This window comes from Oreochromis niloticus, linkage group LG4, assembly GCF_001858045.2.
Source record: "Oreochromis niloticus isolate F11D_XX linkage group LG4, O_niloticus_UMD_NMBU, whole genome shotgun sequence".
NCBI lineage: Eukaryota > Metazoa > Chordata > Actinopteri > Cichliformes > Cichlidae > Oreochromis > Oreochromis niloticus.
In genome coordinates this window covers 1,041,553-1,059,920 of record NC_031969.2, presented here as the reverse complement: position 1 = coordinate 1,059,920, position 18,368 = coordinate 1,041,553, and the positions used below count along the sequence as shown (strand labels likewise).

General features: G+C 39.9%; 1 protein-coding gene across 1 annotated transcript in view; it reads right to left on the bottom strand.

Annotated features, from left to right (window-relative positions):
• LOC100693931 (TANK-binding kinase 1-binding protein 1) overlaps nt 1-18,368 on the bottom strand; it is an 84,897-nt gene that overhangs the window by 4,722 nt on the left and 61,807 nt on the right. Inside the window, exons 11-12 of the mRNA XM_019355253.2 lie at nt 7,173-7,253; nt 6,852-7,079 (exon numbers count right to left, since the gene is read on the bottom strand). Coding sequence (XP_019210798.1) covers nt 6,852-7,079; nt 7,173-7,253 — 309 coding nt within the window. The remainder of the gene's footprint in view (nt 1-6,851; nt 7,080-7,172; nt 7,254-18,368) is intronic.

The window sequence follows — 18,368 nt, the reverse complement described above, 5'->3', positions numbered from 1 at the left end:
AGCCCCCGCCCCGATGGCTAGTAGAGAACGGGGGTGTGTGAAGACCCCATACCTCCCTCCTCCCGCTCATGTGTAGTGTTGCTGCGTGTTGTTCTAAAGTGCATTTAAAACAAGGGAGGGCATGGTGCTGCTGCCAGAGAGCAGCAGGTGTTAGCACGGCCCCTCCCGAGAACCCTCAATGTCTACATGGATTTAAAATTGAGAGGTGGGCACCGGCGCCAGAGGTAGGGTTGAATACACAGACCGTCCTCTGGACGCCGTTAACGTGATCACCCTCAAGGCCCTATATATATATATATATGTGTGTGTGTGTTATGAGAGTGTGAATAATGTGGATGTCTAAGTTGTGAAATAAAATTGAGGCACAGGTGGCCAGAAGGGACAGAGGGGGGGGAATGCCTCCCCTGCACCCTGGTGACACACCCGCACCCCAAGGCCCTACCTGTGTGGGTGGGTGTGGTGGAGCGGGAAGAGGGAGGCAGCCGGGGATGGGGAGGAAAAGAAGGGAGGGGCAAGATGCCCCTCCTTAGGGCCAGCTCCCCGGCTGACCCCAGTAGGCACCCCCGTCCTCTAGTACCCACCAAGGCAAGGGAGCCCAGGCCCATCCCGATCGGGGCCCACGGCAGCAGCACCGCTAAGCCCCACAGGACCTGGGGAAGCCCACCCCACCCCACCGCAGAGGAAACTATACCCACCCCAACATTCAATCAACTCCAGACTACACAAGACAACAGACACCCAGGTTAGGTTTATTCTCCACCTCTCCTGTGTCTCTCCCCCACCTGCAGAGTGGACTTCTGCAAGGATGGAACAACCTCCCTGCCAGTTGAAGAGTCCCCCAGTTAGGTCGATGCACCAGAGGCCCCCTGCGCCAGGGCTGAGCCCCCGTGCACCCACCGGCCCACAACCTCGGCGACACACCGACGAGGACCGAAGCCCCCAAGGCCCAGCCAGAGCCCCATCACAGAGACGAAGCACCCCCGAACCCCAAGCCCCCCGCCTGCCCCGGATCCACTCAGGGGCAGCCAGGCTACCAGGCCAGTAACCTACGTCCGCCAGTACAGACCATCCCCCAGCCCCGCTGCACGCAGCCACGAGGAGAACACCCTCTAAGAGCGACCAGAGCCACTCACCAGGTTATGACCACAACCCCCCGGGTTGTGCCCTCCAGGGATAACGTCTCTAGGGGTTCTCCTGGCGCCCTAAGCCCATCCCAACCTCCACATCAACCACAATAGCGAAGGCAGGACCAAACCATGACCCCCCACCCCCACTAGGTGATGAAGCCGATCAAAGGAGCCCAAAGGGATTGATCAAATGTGGTGGCAGAGGCTGTATCAAGACTAATGTGATCTATTAGATGGTTTTTATATTGATTAGAATTAAGATTATTTTTATTTTTCCAGTTAAGGAGGACCGTTTTCTTGGCAATGCATAGGGCTGTAAAAACAATGTGGGCTGTGTTTATTTCTGCAGTGACCTCATCCAAGTTGCTCAGCAAGCATACTAAAGGGGAGGCTGGAATGTTACATTTCAGACACTTTGATAAGTCTTCACATATCTCACGCCAAAACTTCTGCACTGGTGGACAGAACCAAAGGGCGTGGATGTAATTGTCTGGTGTATTGCCTTGACAGTGTGAGCAGTTGTTGGAAGATGTAAAGCCCATCTTGAACATCCGATGACCTGTATAGTGCACTCTATGTAGTATTTTGTATTGTATTAATTGCAGACTGGGATTTTTAATCAATTTAAAGGTTTTTAAGCATACCTGAGACCAGAAGTTTTGGTCTAAGCTTACTGATAAATCTGCTTCCCACTTTGCAATAGGAAGGGATATTGATTCATCTATGTTAGAAAGTGTTCTGTATATTTTAGATAATAATTTGGGGGATTTAAGAGTAAGAAAGTGTACCGCACTTGGTGGTGTTTGTAATTCAGCTTGACTGAGGTTAAATCTCTTTTTTACTATGGATTTAATTTGTTGATATTCTAAAAATCTTTTCTTGTTGATCCCATATTGTGTAACTAGTCTGTCAAATGGAATAAATTCTGTTCCCTCTAATATATGTTCTAAGTATTTAATTCCTTTACAACTCCATTCTGGAAAATTAATCATATTATTGTTTTGTAATATGTCAGGGTTATTCCAGATAGGTGTACGTTTGCATGGGATTAATGGGGACGCTGTCATTTTTAGAAACTCCCACCATGCTGTCAGAGAAGAGCTGATGTTGATGCTTTTAAAGCATTCACGTCTTTTGATGTTTGAGCTGATAAATAGTAGGTCTGAAATTTCTAGATTATTACATAGTGCCTGTTCTACATCTAGCCAGGGCTCATCTAAGAAGCTGTGTTTAAACCATCTAGAGATGAACTGAAGCCTGTTGGCTAAAAAATAGTGATTAAAGTTAGGCAGATCTAATCCTCCTTTATCCTTGGTCCTTTGTAATGTTTTTAAGCTGATACGTGGGGGTTTGTCTTTCCAAAGGAATTTAGAAATACATGAGTCTAGAGATCTGAACCAATCTTGTGATGGCTTATTTGGGATCATTGAAAACAAATAGTTTATTTTTGGCAAGACCATCATTTTTATAGCGGCAACCCTTCCCATGAGTGATATGGGTAAAGATTTCCATCTAGCCAGATCGCTTTCTACTGTCTTTAAAAGCGGGATGTGGTTTAATTTAGTTAATTCTGAAAGCTTAGGAGAGACATTAATACCTAAATATTTTATATTTCCAGATTGCAGTGGTGTAGGAGAAGAATTATGGAAGGAGCAATTAATCGGAAGAACTGTAGATTTTGACCAGTTGATTGAATAATCTGAGACTCTTGAAAAAGAATTTATGAAATTTGAAATTTGTTTGTTAAATTAATAAGTTTGCACACTTACAAAGAAATAGTCTATAATTGTTATGGTAGCTTCCTTTTAATAGAGAGAGACAGAATATCAAAGATCTGCCCCTCCCTGAGCCTTGTTCTGCTGGAGGTTTCTTCCTGTTAAAAGGGAGCTTTTCCTTCCCACTGGCACCAAAGTGCTTGCTCGTAGGGGGATCATATGTTTTCTACACCTACTGTGTACGAGTTCTCTGTTGTCAGACACCCTTAGCACCTATGAATCTAGAACCTGTCTGATCTGGCCCATATTTCCCTTCTGTCCTCGTACTGAGGTTAAAGTGTAACTATACTGCCTATACTACATGCAAAGAAGGCTAGAAGTAGCACTAATGGATCTTATATGCCCACTACTAGTATTGCACCACCAGTGCTACACACACATCTTAAGAGAGATTATGGAACACTCCTTTTTAATTAGTCTTTAAATCCTTTAGGTTTCTTGGGTGTCACGTGGCAACCCAAAGCTTTACCTTGAGAAGAAAATGACACCTCACAAATTTAGAAGATCTTCAATCAGCCTAAAAAAATAGTTTGTTGCTCTAAAAATAGAAACCCCTCCTGAAAGCTAGAACATCTTACTATTCATCACTGATTCAAGAAAATAAAAATAAAAAAAGTCTAAGTTTTTCTTCGGCATGGTAGCCAAGCTGACAAAAAGTCAGAGGTCTGTTGAGCCAAGCATTCCGTTAATCTTATCTAGCAATGACTTCATGATTTTCTTCACAAATAAAATTAGATTCATTGGATAAAAATGATTCCCTTCATGATGTCCAGCCTTTTTAAATATCATTGATATTTTTTTTAGACTTGTTTTCTCAGAATGATCTTTCTGAGTTAACTTCAGGAATTACTAGCAGACCAATTCTTACAAGACTTCTCAAAGAAGTCCCACCGTTAGTTAATGCTTCCTCGAATGTGATCAGCTCATCTCTAATAATTGGTTACCTACCACAAATCTTTAAGGTAGCAATAATTAAACTATTACTTAAAAAGCTATCGCCTGACCCAGCTATCTCAACTAATTATAGCCCAATGTCCAAGCTCTTTTTATCTTAAAAATACTTGAAACATTAGTTGTAAAGGATTTAACTGATCACCTGCAGAGAAATGGTTTATTTTAAGAGTTTCGGTCAGATTTCAGAATTCAGTACAGAGACAGTTAGTGCAGTTTACAAATGATCTTATGGCCATCGACAGCGGACTGATCTCATTTGCTTGACTCTGTTCGTTTACTGTGACAATCTTAGAAATATGGTATCTAACCACATGCTTACTCTGGATGGCATTACCTTGGCCTCCAGGTACTGTGAGCTGACTAAGACATATCCTTCGGAAGGACTGAAGGACTGCTTTCTTCCATTTGTGCAATATCTCTAAAAATAGAAACATCTGTCTCAGAGTGACGCTGAAAAACTAGTTCATGCATTTTTTTACTTGTAGGCTGGACTACTGTAATTTATTATTATCAGGATGTCCTAAAACAGTCATTCTCAAACTGTGCGTCCCAGCAGTGGTACGTCTCAAAGACTTTTTTTAAGATTAAATAATTATTTAAAATGTTAAAAACATTAAACATTCTTTACTGCAAGATCACAAAAATTGAGTTTAAACTAAGTTTTGTCTTTTTTGAAAAAGGCATATTCCTTTTTAAATCAGCCAGTAGGCAAGCTCACTAGGCCGGCCTAACAAGTAGCTAAAAGGGTTGACAAACTAAGTCATCATGGCAAGTGGAGGAATGAAAAATAACAGTTCAAAAGCATTCAAAAGCAATCCTGGCTACAAACAGGAAGTATCAGAAGGAGAACTGTACTGAATATTTTGACCAGCACAGCAGAAACTTTGGACTTTTGGATACAGCTGTGCAGGGAATACCCTGCACTTTCAGACAAAGCGGTGTGCTTTCTGCTTCCATTTGCGACCACGTATCTACACAAAATACAGAAGCAGATTGGATCTGAATCAAACCTGAGGCTGAAGCTGACCTCAACTGACCAAGACATCACAGAACTGTGTTTACAGAGCCATGCACATTCCTCTCATTAGGTATGTAGGCTAAGTTGCAAATAGCCAATGTGTTAATGCAGAGCAGTTAATAGCCTCACTGAGTGTTTCAGTGCAGTACATTTGTTATTTTTGTCACTTGACAGGTTTTTCAGTCCAGTGCAGTTATGGCTGTTTATGGCAGTTAAATAATTAACATCCATATAAGAAATAAAATTATCTCGTATAAACAGTATATGTTGTTATATAGGCCTATATCTCATTGTTTTTTTCCCCCTCTCTATGTATTTTGTCTTTTCCACACACGTATTCACACTCCAATGAGCACATCGGAAGTAACTCAAGCTTCAGTATCTTGCCCAAGGATACTTTGGCATGCCAAATGGAGCAACAGAGGATCAAACCACCAGCCTTTCGATTGGCAAATGATCTGCGCTATTTCCCGAGCCACAGTCATCCCATTAATTAAAAAACTTAATTTAATGGAACTGAAGCTTTCGGCAAGCTAATCTCAACAAGCTGATAACAGTTATATGATTTTAGAAGAGCAAACATAATCAAAAGAAGTAAAGCGATGATGTTTGGACACTAACAAAGTCACAAGACTGTCACCAGAACTAATCCCCTGTGTTTAATGTGATGACATTCAGTGCCTTATTTAGCCGCTTGTGAGCAAACCAAAATGTAATTCATGAATGGGGTGGCTATTTACTTGCTTCAACATTTAGAACAATATAATGAAAATATTCAACATTGCCAAAGAGTCGATGTCACAGATATTTATCAGAAATGGTGCATATCTGTGACATTAAATTTTTGAGAAGATACTACTAATTACTAATCTTTTGCAGAGCTTCAAATTACGTTGGGAATTTTTCACATGCAAAGTTTGATTTTTCTGCCTTCCTCGTCAGCTCTGTGCAGTGTTGCAGAGTGGAAAGCTGCTTTTAGGATGCTTCTGAAATGACACAGTTGGTGAAGTTTGAATCACTGTAGGCTGCCTGTCCAGGGTCTATCCTGACTCTTGCACTAGACAGCTGAGGTAGGCCACCAGCTTCCTGCAACCCTGAACTGAATAAGAGCAAGAAGATAGATGGCTGAATGGATGGATCATTGTCTTGAATGGGCACAATCTGCTCCATTGGTTGCATCAGAACCAGAGCTTAGTAAAGTTTGTGTTAACCAGAGAATCTATTCTAGCATCTAACAAAACCTCATGAAGAAAGCCCATCTATGCCCAAGCAGGAGAACTGGAAATACAAGTTGCTAACTTATTTCAGGGTTTAAACATTACTTTCTGCTGTATTACAGAATCTTAAGAGTCTTAAGAGTTTGTGCAAGTGTCTGTGAGTGTTTTTCTTTTTTACCAAGTTTAAAATAATATTTCAGTGTCTCATCTTTACTGCACAAACTAAACAGGTAGATTTATTTCCCTGTGGCATCAGCTAAAAGGAATACAGGAATGTCTTTTTAAAGCAACTTACATTTTTTCCCCATACACCAATTATACAAACATAATCTTCAGCACGTTAAACAAATCAAAATAACAGAGGTAACAGAGGCAATCCGGTAGAAGGTTCTGCATCATCCGGGCAAGGACAGAGAGACTCAAGAGGAGCTTCTATCCCCAAGCCATCCGGGCCCTAAACCAACCCCCAACACACACACACACACACACACACACACACACACACACACACTACTGTGCTACTACTGCACATTCACCTAATGTATATACTATATATAATGTTGTTCCTCTCCCCCACCCCCTTTTGCACAAGTCGAGGAGCGTGTCAGGTTACATTTCCCTGTGTGTTATACTTGTATAACTATGCATGTGACGAATAAAGAACCTTGAACCTTGAACCAGCAGTGAGCCTGTTGCCCATAAAGTCTGCACGAAATCTGTTAATAGCTTCATATAATCCCCAATATTGTTTTCTACTCACATTAATAGATGGCCATGACTGAGCATGCTCAGTGTTCACGTAGGGAGGCAGATGGCATGAGAGCATGGTAGGGCCCTCCAGGGCTGAGAAAGAGGGATGGTGGGGCTGTTTCCTTGGAGACTGGAAAGAGGAGTGAAGGGGCTGTTCCCTAGGTGACGATGAACCAGTCCCAACAGCACCAAGAGTATGAGGCAGGCTGGCAGCAGGCAATGGATATGTACATACGTCCTGTAAATTTACATAGAACACAACCCCACACATCTTCAATATGAACTCTAACTCTAGAGGAAAATCAGTAAACATCAGAATCATTATCATCACCTCTTCATCATCTGAAGATTGAGGTGGTGTTACCAGTGGCGTGGGCTCAGTTGGTTCGTCAGTGTGACAGAAGTGGTGAACCTTCATGAGAAGAAAAGTAGGGTTAAAGTAGATACTGTAGTTTGGCAGAATAGTAGTCATTTTTGATTTAACTATCATGTTACATCAAAAATGACTAAATGATTATCAGAGTGAGTACTTTTCTCTGACAATCCACTAGCCAAAGGCAGCTTAGAAACTAATCCACTATTTACTAAGTTGAACAAACAACCAGCTCCTAGCAAAACACAGACTCCATTAGCTAGCTGCTACATTGTGCATCAAGCCATTTGTCTGCATTACCAAGAATGTTAGTGCTAGCAAACACTAGCAATAAGTCAGCGAGTTTTATCTAGTGAAGGAATATGGAATATGGCCATCAGTGGAAGACTACTAAGAAGCCCACTACATCTAAAATATCAAGGGTAACCAAAAACAGAAAATATGGCACTAAAATACCTCATCTTGATTTGTCTAACTCAGCATGCTCAAGATTCATAAAATCTTCAAATAAACTATGGACTATGGACTGGCAATGGCCAGAGCACCCAGCACTAGGGATGGGTATCGTTTAGGTTTTATCTGATACCAGTACCAAACCGGTACTTTTGAAATGGTGCCGGTGCTTAAAGAATGGAGAACACAAACTTTGTCCAAAAACCTCTCATGTTCAGCTGTTTTTTTGTAAAAAGATAACAATGTTAGCCTTTTCTGCAGCTATAGGGCATATATGGTATCACTCTTGGCTGGAAGCAGTGCTTAATCAATGGAAAAAACACAAACTTTGTCCAAAAACCTCTCATGTTTAGCTGTTTCCCACTTTTTCTTTGGTCATTTTATTAAACATATGTTTATTTGTTTGTTTTTTTGTTTGTTTGTTTTTTTTCAACAGTATCCAACACAAAAATATAATGAACATATGGCAGGTATTAAAATAATAATAATAATAATAATGATAATAATAATAATAATAGTAATAATAATTGAAATGTTAATCCTAAAAGAATTCAAAATAAGTGAATAATTAAATAATTTAAGATAGCAAACAATACAAATAAATACAATTTCAAAAAACAAAAAAACAAAAAAAACCCAAAGGAAAAAAAAAAAAAAAAATCATAACGTAGGTTACACAGTATATTCCCAACAGCAATTCAGACATTATTCATCATTATCTAGTTATCTTATTCACCCACCGCCCCCCCCCAAATCCCCACTCCTCAGTAGATCTAGAAATATCTTCCAAATGTTGTAAAATTCAGAAGCCTTCTTTCTAACAATATAAGTCAGTTTCTCAAGAGCTAAACTCGATGTTAAGTTGTTTAACCAGTGGTTAAAGGAGGGGCAACCAACATTCTTCCAACATAATGCAATACAGCGTTTGGCCTGTAGCAAACAAAGATCGCCCATTTTTCTTTCCTCACACAACAGAGTACAGTCATCTGGGTACAAGCCTAAAATACATAACTTAGGGCAAAGCGGTACAGGGGAAGTTGTGATCTGAGAGATATATTGTAACACTGAGCTCCAAAATTTTTGAATCTCTTCACATTTCCACAGGCAGTGGTATAGTGTACCCTGATGTCTATTACACTTATAGCATAGATCAATTATATTAGGATCAAATTTATTCAATTGCACAGGGGATATATATGTTCGCATTATCCAGTTAAATTGTATCATTCTCAAACGAGTGTTAATGGTTTTAAACATATTTTACTCCATTCAGTAGATGAAATATCTTCTTGTAAGTCACTAATCCACTCCCGTCTTCTATGGTTTTCAACTAACATGCTATAAAACTGGGACACCAGTCTTTTACCAAAACAGTTTTTGTAACATGAGTTTCTAGGATGGAGAGTGGGGGTTGATGCACTGAGTTGTTTAAGTGTGCCAGAATAAAACTTCTAAGTTGTAAATACTTAAAGAAGTGTTTCTGTGGAATATTAAACTTTGCCCTTAATTCACTGAATGACATTAGAGAGTATTCCTCATATAAGTCCTGTAATTTCGCAACACCCTTGTTAAGCCATTCTTTAAAGCCCAAGTCATTCTTAGCCGGAGCAAAGAGTTCATTACCCCAAATTGGGGAGAAACAGGACAACCTTGGAGAGTCATTCAACATTTTTTGTACTTCATGCCAAACAACAACAGTGTTTTTACAAAGGGATTAGTAGTAGTTTTCTTTAAAGTTTTAAAGGGTGCTGAGTATAGATAGCTATGTAATGACAAACCCTTTGAGGACATTTTTTCAATTTCTAACCAGGGAAGGAAAATATCGTTTGAAAACCAAAACATAGTGGTCCTCAGCTGAGCAGCCCAATAATACCATTCTAAATTTGGAAATTGTAGCCCTCCTCTATCATATGGTAAATACAAGAGGGAGAGTCTGAGTCTTGGCTTCCTATTGTTCCAGATGAAATTAGAGAGGAGCTTTCTGGTCTTGGAAAAAAAAGGAGGAGGGGCCAGCGGAATTGACTGAAAGATATATAGAAATTTAGGTAATATAGTCATTTTTACTATGTTTATTCTTCCCAGTAAAGAAAGAGGCAATGATATTAATCTAGTGATCTCTTCCGACACCTCTATTACCATGGGCTCATAACTGGCTAAACTAAGATCGCTTATCTTTGGGATTACTCTGATGCCCAAATATTTAAATCCCTCTGTGGCATTCACAAATGGATGGGACACAACTGGTTTCATCCTCTAATTTACATTTAAAAACATAATGGATGATTTTCTTTATTCACTTTGAACCCAGAGAAACTGCCAAATTGATCAAATAGCTTCAGGAGAGATGGTATTGATTCTGCGAGGTGTGATAGAAACAGAATAGTATCATCAGCGTACATTGCTGTTTTGTGTAGCGTCTCCCCAATCTTAATACCATGGATTGAAGGATGTGATCTAATTGCTATTGCTAAAGGTTCCATGGCTAGTACAAAAAGCAGAGGTGAAATTGGAGACCCTTGTCTGGTGCCTCTAAATAGCTCAAAAGGATGAGAGATAAGATTATTGGTAGATACCATTGCAACCGAATCAGCAAGTAAAATTTCAACCCATCTACGGAAGTGATCACCGAATCCAAAACGCTTAAGCACCTCAATTAGATAGGGCCATTCAACTCGATCGAATGCCTTCTCCGCATCGAGTGATAGTATTGCAGTATCAGGTGACTCTTCACATTTGTGGATTATATTGAGAACTCTCCTCACGTTGTGGAACCCCTGACGATTTTGAACGAAACCATTTTGATCTCCATGTATAATGGCTGGAAGAGCCCTCTCCAGCCTCATAGCCAGAGCCTTAGCTATGATTTTGGAGTCAGAATTTAACAGCGATATGGGTCTGTAAGAACCGCTTTCGGCTGGCGCTTTGCTTGGTTTTAAAATGAGAGTGATCAGGGCACTACGTAATGTAGCAGGGAGGCAACCTGTTTTAAAGGATTCCAAATAAACATCTAATAATGGGGGAATTAATTTTGCTTTAAATAGTTTGTAAATGTCTATCGGAAGCCCATCAGGACCCGAAGCCTTACCTCCCCTCATGTTCGTAATGGCATCAGAAACGTCATTGAAATTTATTTCTCTCTCCAATTCATTCTTCATACCCTCAGAAATACAAGGAAAGACCAATCTATCTAGGAAAGTATTTTGGTTCACCAGGTCTAGTGGACTGTCAGAATTATATAGGGTTTTATAATATGAGACAAAGGTGTTATTAATTTCTGTGGGATCCGTAGATAATTCCCCTTGATCGTTCCTAATTATATTAATGGCTCTGTCAGATTCAAGTTTCTTTATCTGCCAAGCTAGCAGTTTACCCGGCTTTTCTCCCTGATCATAAAACGTCTGTTTCAATCTTATTAGACCATCTTCAGCTTTAAGCATAGACAGCTCCTCGTATTTAGCTTTAAGGGTCAATAATTCCTGTTTTTTCTGTGTTGAATCATCTATGGTAACTTCTCTCTCTAATTCTCTAATTTTATTGTTTAATTCGTTCATTGTCTGTTTAAATTTGTTAAATTTAGAGCTGGTGAAACTTATCATTTGTCCTCTAATATATGCTTTGAAAGCTTCCCATCTAATGGCTGCAGTTGTTTGAGTTGTATTAATTGAGAAGTAGAGATCAATATGTTCTCCTACAAATTTTATAAAGTCAGAATCATGTATCCATTTAGGGTGTAAGCGCCACTTGTTTGAGCGGCTATTCACTTGTTCTACCTTGTAAATAGTGAGGTTGGGGCATGGTCTGACAATACAATGCTGTCATATATACACTTAGTTATATTGGGTAGCAAAGATGAGGAAATTAGAAATAATCTATTCGGGAGTAGGATTTAATACTGCTGAATAGCATGAGAATTCTCGTTTATTAGGGTTTTGAATTCTCCATGGATCACAAAGGTTCAGATCTTTCAATATTGTTGTATTTTTTTCCTTGTTGAGAGTGTGAAGTGTCTATCCCTGATGAGCGGTCAAGCTTCGGGTCCAAAGTACAATTTAAATCTCCTGCAATATTATCTTACCAGGAAGGGTAGCTATCAATAGAAATAAATTCTCAAAAAATGAAGGGTTATCATCATTAGGGCCATAAACATTAACTAAATTAAGAGTTTCTTTCAAGAGAGTTCCTTGAACCACCAAAAATCTGCCAGCTTTATCATAAATAGTGTTGTTTACTTGGAAAGGCACTGAATTATGAATTAACACCATAACCCCTCTCGAATGAGAAGGGCAACAGGATGCTAGCACTTTGCCTGGCCATCTCCTACGTACTTTCACCAGATCCTCTCTAAGTAAATGGGTCTCTTGGATAAACGCTATTGATGACTCAAGTTGTTTAAGCCTGGTAATAACCTGTTTTAGTTTAACCACTTTTACCATTCCTCTCACATTCCAAGAAATAAATTTAAAATTCTTATATGAAGTCATCTATTCTTAATGATACATCAGATTGTGCAACATAGTATCATCTTTTGGTTGTTGGTAAACCTTTCAGTATCCCTAACTGTTGTGTTGGGAGTAAACCAGTAAAAAGCAACAAGTTGTGAAAAATACAAAAACACAAGCAAACAACATAAAATCTGCCATAAATGAACCCCCTTATCTGTCAACCTGAACGAGACAGCCCCTTGCCTTACCCCGCCCTCCCCCTGACCTTGGGGTGCAGTTAAGTGCACACGCTGATCCATCGTAAACAAGGGAGCAGCTAAACCGAACCGAGCTGACATTACGGTCAAACAAAACCAAACCACCTGGATAATTGCGTCTCCTGACGAAAATATATATTCTACATGAACAAGTATGCATATAATGATCATTACAAACTTTCTTGCAGCATAGCTCTCATCCCGGAGAGCCGACTGTATGGCGAACAACCAACACTCCAAGACACAAATGAAAGCCCAAACAACGAGTGGACGTGGCCATTTATCTATAAGGGGTAAATAAAATGCCCATTACATCTGAGGAGAATGAAGGAATGGTAAACCAAAGTAAACACAAAAAAAATAAATAAAATACTCTCCCCAAAAAATTTAACAGCAAGGATAAGCAATATTGGCCAGTAAATCCAACAATTTCAAATTACAGTTGTTATGGGCAGATAGTAAAGGATTAGACAGTTCCCATAGATAATCCGTTATATCTCTGTGTTCTGCAAACCTTGGATGAATTTTTACGCATCTGCTGGGGTCTCAAAGACATGCGTATGTCCATCAGATGACACTCGTAGCTTCGCTGGGTAAATTAATCCGTAACGTAAGTTCATCGACCTCAGCTGCTGTTTTACCCAGTCAAAGCCCCTCCTTCGTCGGTGGAGATCTGTGGAAAGATCCGGGAAGAACATGACCTCTTGGCCCCGCAGATAACTTTCCCTTTGGTCATAGCCGCTCGCATCACCCGAACTCTGTCTTGGAAGTTTAAAAACTTCACGATGAGGACTCTCGGTGTGGGTGGTCGATTGGGTTGCGTCCGGCCAGGCAACCGGTGAGCTCTTTCGATGAGAGGTTGTCTCGGGAATGTCGCTGGTCCCAGCGCTTCGAGGAGCCACTTTTCTAGGAAAGCCACCGCGTCATTTCCTTCTATTTTCTCCGGCACATTAACTAGTCGTAGGTTGGATCGACGAGAACGGTTTTCGAGGTCCTCGAGTTTGTTCGTAAGGAGAGCCACTTGTTTAACTAGCGCCTCTGTCTTGCCTTTCTCTGAGTTAACGGTGTCCTCCACGCTGCTAATGCACTTCTCTGCCCCCTCCATACGCATCGAGAAGTCCTGCACGTCCCTTTTAACATCTTGGATCGCTGTCAGGACCACATCATTTTGTGGAAAAGTCACTTCTGATCCCGTCGAGTATTTGAATAACATCCAAGTTGTGGGCCATTCCAACACTCACGTCTAAGAGACACCCAGAGCTAGCATCACCTGCAGAGTTAGCTTGATTGTTAGCACCTGAGACGTCGTCTTCCTCACTCGGAGAAGAGTATGCTTTAGATTTATTTTGTGCTTTCTTTGCCGGCATAATGTCGATAATAACTCGCTACAAGCAGTAGTTATCACTGTTCACGCAGTTAAAGGACAGTTTTCAGGAACTTACTGAAAAATCGCAAGGAGCTCACAAAAATACGTGTGCCTAGTTCAGCAACATAACCACGCCCGTTCTTTGGTCATTTTAGCCTTTTTGGCCAGGGTGAAGGAAGTATCTGCCATCAAACAAGAAGACAGCCGCATGTAACTACGATGGTGTTTGCTAGTTCACCTTACATGCATTAATGTAATAATGTGGTTAGCATACTCAACGTTAATTACACACGAACAACATTAAGCTACTCACGCAGAGGAGAACGGCTGCTGCTGCCATCATCATCCGTCATCATTTCTGCTAAGCTGACAGGGCTAGGGGCCAGGACTCTACTCTTCGGGTTCTTGGGGATGTTGCTAACTCCGGGTCCGATAACAGGCACCACACCCGCAGTAGATGTGCTCGGTGTGAGGTCTCGCAGCAAGCTATCAAATACAGTGCATTCTCGGCTTTTAAAAAAAACGCTATGCGTCGCCAGGTGTTTCATCAGATTCGAGGAGTTACCTCCTTTGCACAGTATCAGCTTAACCCTCATAATGTCCTCCCGATTTCCATACAGCTGTTGTCCTCAGGGGTCAAAAATGTCCCCACTTCATTTGAGTGTTTTTTAAAGTATAAAGTATAAATTGTCAATCAATTCAGTGTTACATCTTAGTTTTACTTAAGACCAACACATTAACACAAAATTTACCCAACATTACACATTTTAGGGCCACCAGACCTTGTTTACAAAAAATACACCCGGTTTTTTAAGCGGAAATAAAACAAGAAAATAAAATATTAATTGTTTAGATAATTTTGACTATCTGACTAACTACAGAGTGCTGTATGTTGAACTTTAGTGAAAAATTTGTTTTTGAACCATTTAACATTTTTAAATGGCAGCACATAATCACACCTGTGGTCCTCAGGGGTCAAAAATGTCCCCACTTCATTTGACTGTTTTTTAAAATATAAATTATAAATTGTCAATCAATTCAGTGTACACCTTAGTTTACTTAAGACCAACACATTAACACAAAATTTACCCAACATTTTACATTTTAGGGCCACCAGACCTTGTTTACATAAAGTACACTGTGTTTTGAGCAAAATAAAATGAGACAATGTAATATTTAATTTTTAGATAATTTTGACTATCTGACTAACTACAGAGTGCTGTATGTTGAACTTTAGTGAGAAGTTTTTTTTGAAGTGTTTATAATTTTAAATGGCAGCACATAATCACACCTGTTGTCCTCAGGGGTCAAAATGTCCCCACTTCATTTGAGTGTTTTTTAAAGTATAAATTATAAATTGTCAATCAATTCAGTGTTACACCTTAGTTTTACTTAAGACCAACACATTAACACAAATTTACCCAACATTACACATTTAAGGGCCACCAGACCTTGTTTACATAAAGTACACTGTGTTTTTGAGCGAAAATAAAATCAGACAATGAAATATTTAATTGTTTAGATAATTTTGACTATCTGACTAACTAAAGAATGCTGTATGTTGAACTTTAGTGAAAAAATTTTTTTGAACCATTTACATTTTTTAATGGCAGCACATAATCACACCTGTGGTCCTCAGGGGTCAAAAATGTCCCACTTCATTTGACTGTTTTAAAATATAAAGTATACTTTGTCAATCAATTCAATGTTACGTCTTAGTTTTACTTAAGACCAACACATTAACACAAAATTTACCCAACATTTTACATTTTAGGGCCACCAGACCTTGTTTACATAAAATACACTGTGTTTTCGAGTGGAAACAAAACAAGAAAATAAAATATTTAAAAGTTCAGATAATTTTGACTATCTGACTAACTACAGAGTGCTCTATGTTGAACTTTAGTGAAAAAGTTTTTTTTGAACCATTTATAATTTTTAAATGGCAGCACATAATCACACCTGTGGTCCTCAGGGGTCAAAATGTCCCCATCTGGTTTGATTGATACTTAATTACTATGAAGTGGATTTTTCCCCCACTTTTAATTAAAACTTAATTCAAACATTCTGACACATTTTTTTTTATTCCATTTCAAATTTAAGTCTGTTAAAAACCTCATAAAAATGAATTTTTTCTTTGTTTCGGGTAAAAAATAAATCAAATCATCAGTTATTGTGATTATCGTTTCACAACCAGAGTCAGTTGCTTTAGCAGATGATCACAGACGGGTATATGTCAAAGTTAATTTAGAAAGCTGTTTTTAAACTACTTCAAGTTTTTTACTGGCAGCAAATAATCACATCTGTTGTCCTCTGCGCTCAAAAATGACCCTGTTTGCTTTGACTGTTTATAAAGCCATAAGTATAAAATATCATCCATCTCTGTGTTTCAAGGTTTTATTCAACTTTATTCCAACTCATTACCTGACAGTTTTCTATATTTTGGCATGGTAGGACACCAGGGCATGGGTCTGAGTGAAGGCAAACTTTCATGTCCATATTTGACACAAGTGCAGGAGGAAGCTCAGGTTTATTCCTCTGCACTGGTCCCATCATGGACAGCTTTCTTTTCTGCAGTTGCAGGCCAGGGTCATATACAGTAAACAAGTTGTTACAGATGATTGTTTTCTTTTGGAAACCTGCAATGTTAGGGACAACTCGCGTGTCCTGACTGCAGGCCAGACGTTTGCCATCGGTACACTAGCATGTTCCATGTACAGCTGGACCTGGCATGACATACTGCCATGTTTTTATCTCATAGGTTTACTTGGGATGTTCTGTTGGAATGGACAGAGTCCTCTGAACGGGACTTGGTGCTCATACAGTCACATCAGTATCAGGATCTTACATCACAGCAGGAGAAACACCCACTTGTTCCATACACCTCAAATGGGAGCGCGTTTGTGTCATGAACGACAGGGCTCGCAAAATCGCTAGCCCAACGTCGCGGAGCTAGTGATATCTCCAGTCGGCGATCATATAGCCCGACGGGCGGGGCCCTGCATGATGATCATCTATTGTGTCTTTATCAAGAAATTATATCCTTTTTGCGCTTCTATGATTAATCTTGTGTCACCTTTAAAACTGCTCTACCAGACTCAGGATGTCATAAACTGTCCGTAGCGACTCCACCGGATGTAGAATCAACATACCCACATAAGACTACAGCTGCATTTGATCCATCTTTTTCCCCTCTCGTTGTCCCTCCTTGTTCGTCATTGAGTTAGCTGTAGAGCAGCTCATCTGCTAATTGGATGGTTGTTGGTTCAGTCTCTGTGTGCTCTAGTCTGGAGTTCTTACCAAGGTGTCCTTGGGCAAGTTACTGAACCCCAACTTGGTCTCTGATGCATCCATTGGCATGTGAACGTTAAAAAGCAGAATACAAGCAGAACACTGTGTATAATGCGTTCAGTGCTCGAGTAGAAAAGCCAATGAAGGAGTATGGGACCTGGCATATGTGCTTGGACTGTGATAGATTATCTTTCTCTGTGGCACATGAGAGAGTCATGCATCGTCTGTCATTGGGATGTTAGAAGACCAGATCAATGTTTCCTCACATTACTGCAAATATTCCTCCGTCTCAGCTGACTCCTCTTTCCTGCTTGATTCTTTGTCTTCATCATAATTGAAATGGATGATGTGCAGTCCTCTGACACATCTTCTATTTCAGTTTCACATTCTGAAAACTCAAGAAACTTCAAGAAGCCCAGTCACTTTCTTTCCAAGTTCCTCAGACTACAATGCCCTGGATGCCCAAGAACCTACTTGAACATAGTTCAGATTCTTCATCACTTTTCTTCACTTCATAGCCTTCTTCCACTTCTGCAGGTGGGTGATGTGCTTTTTCAGAGAAAGGGTAGCATGTGCTCTAAATATTGACAATATTTCTATATCTTCTAACCCTGGATCTTCCTGAACATTGATTCTTCCTCCTCATTATACTAGAGGACAATATGTGCTTTGTCCTACTGGTCATTGCTTTGCACAACATGGTAAAAAAAAGTATGCTCATCAAAGTATGCAAATCTCTAGTGCAATGGAGGCTTGTGAGCATACTTTCTGTGTATGTATTATTGTAGGGTCGACCTTACAATACGAAGCACTTTGATGCGACTGTTGTTTTGATTTGGCGCAGTATAAATAACATTTTATTGAATATAGAGCACCTGCCTCCTCATTGTGCTGCCTGTTGTTGTTGTTGTTGTGGTTGTTATGACCAGTGCTTGACCCCAAACATCAGTGATCCAAGATCAAAGATGTTTGATAGCAGTATGTTGTGAAAATACGGCCTTTTGCAACACTTTGTACTTTGGGGTCATTTTTGTCCACGAGGACAACAGGTGTTATAAAATCGAATAAAAACCCCATAAATAAATCAAATTACTTAAAACTTATTCCAATCATGCATAGTATAGTAATGAATAACTTCTGTTATTTTCAGACCATTTGATGAATAAAAAACATATTTTTGATAGCAAAAGATTTCTGTAGAGGACAAAAATGACCCGTGGACAACACAAGGGTTAAAGCACTTGTTGCAGGCTGCTGAGTTTGCATCTTTTGCTGTGAAGTACAGCCAGACTTTTGACCGCTTGGCCTTGGGCATTTTTAATCTGTAGCTCTGCTCTAAAAGAAT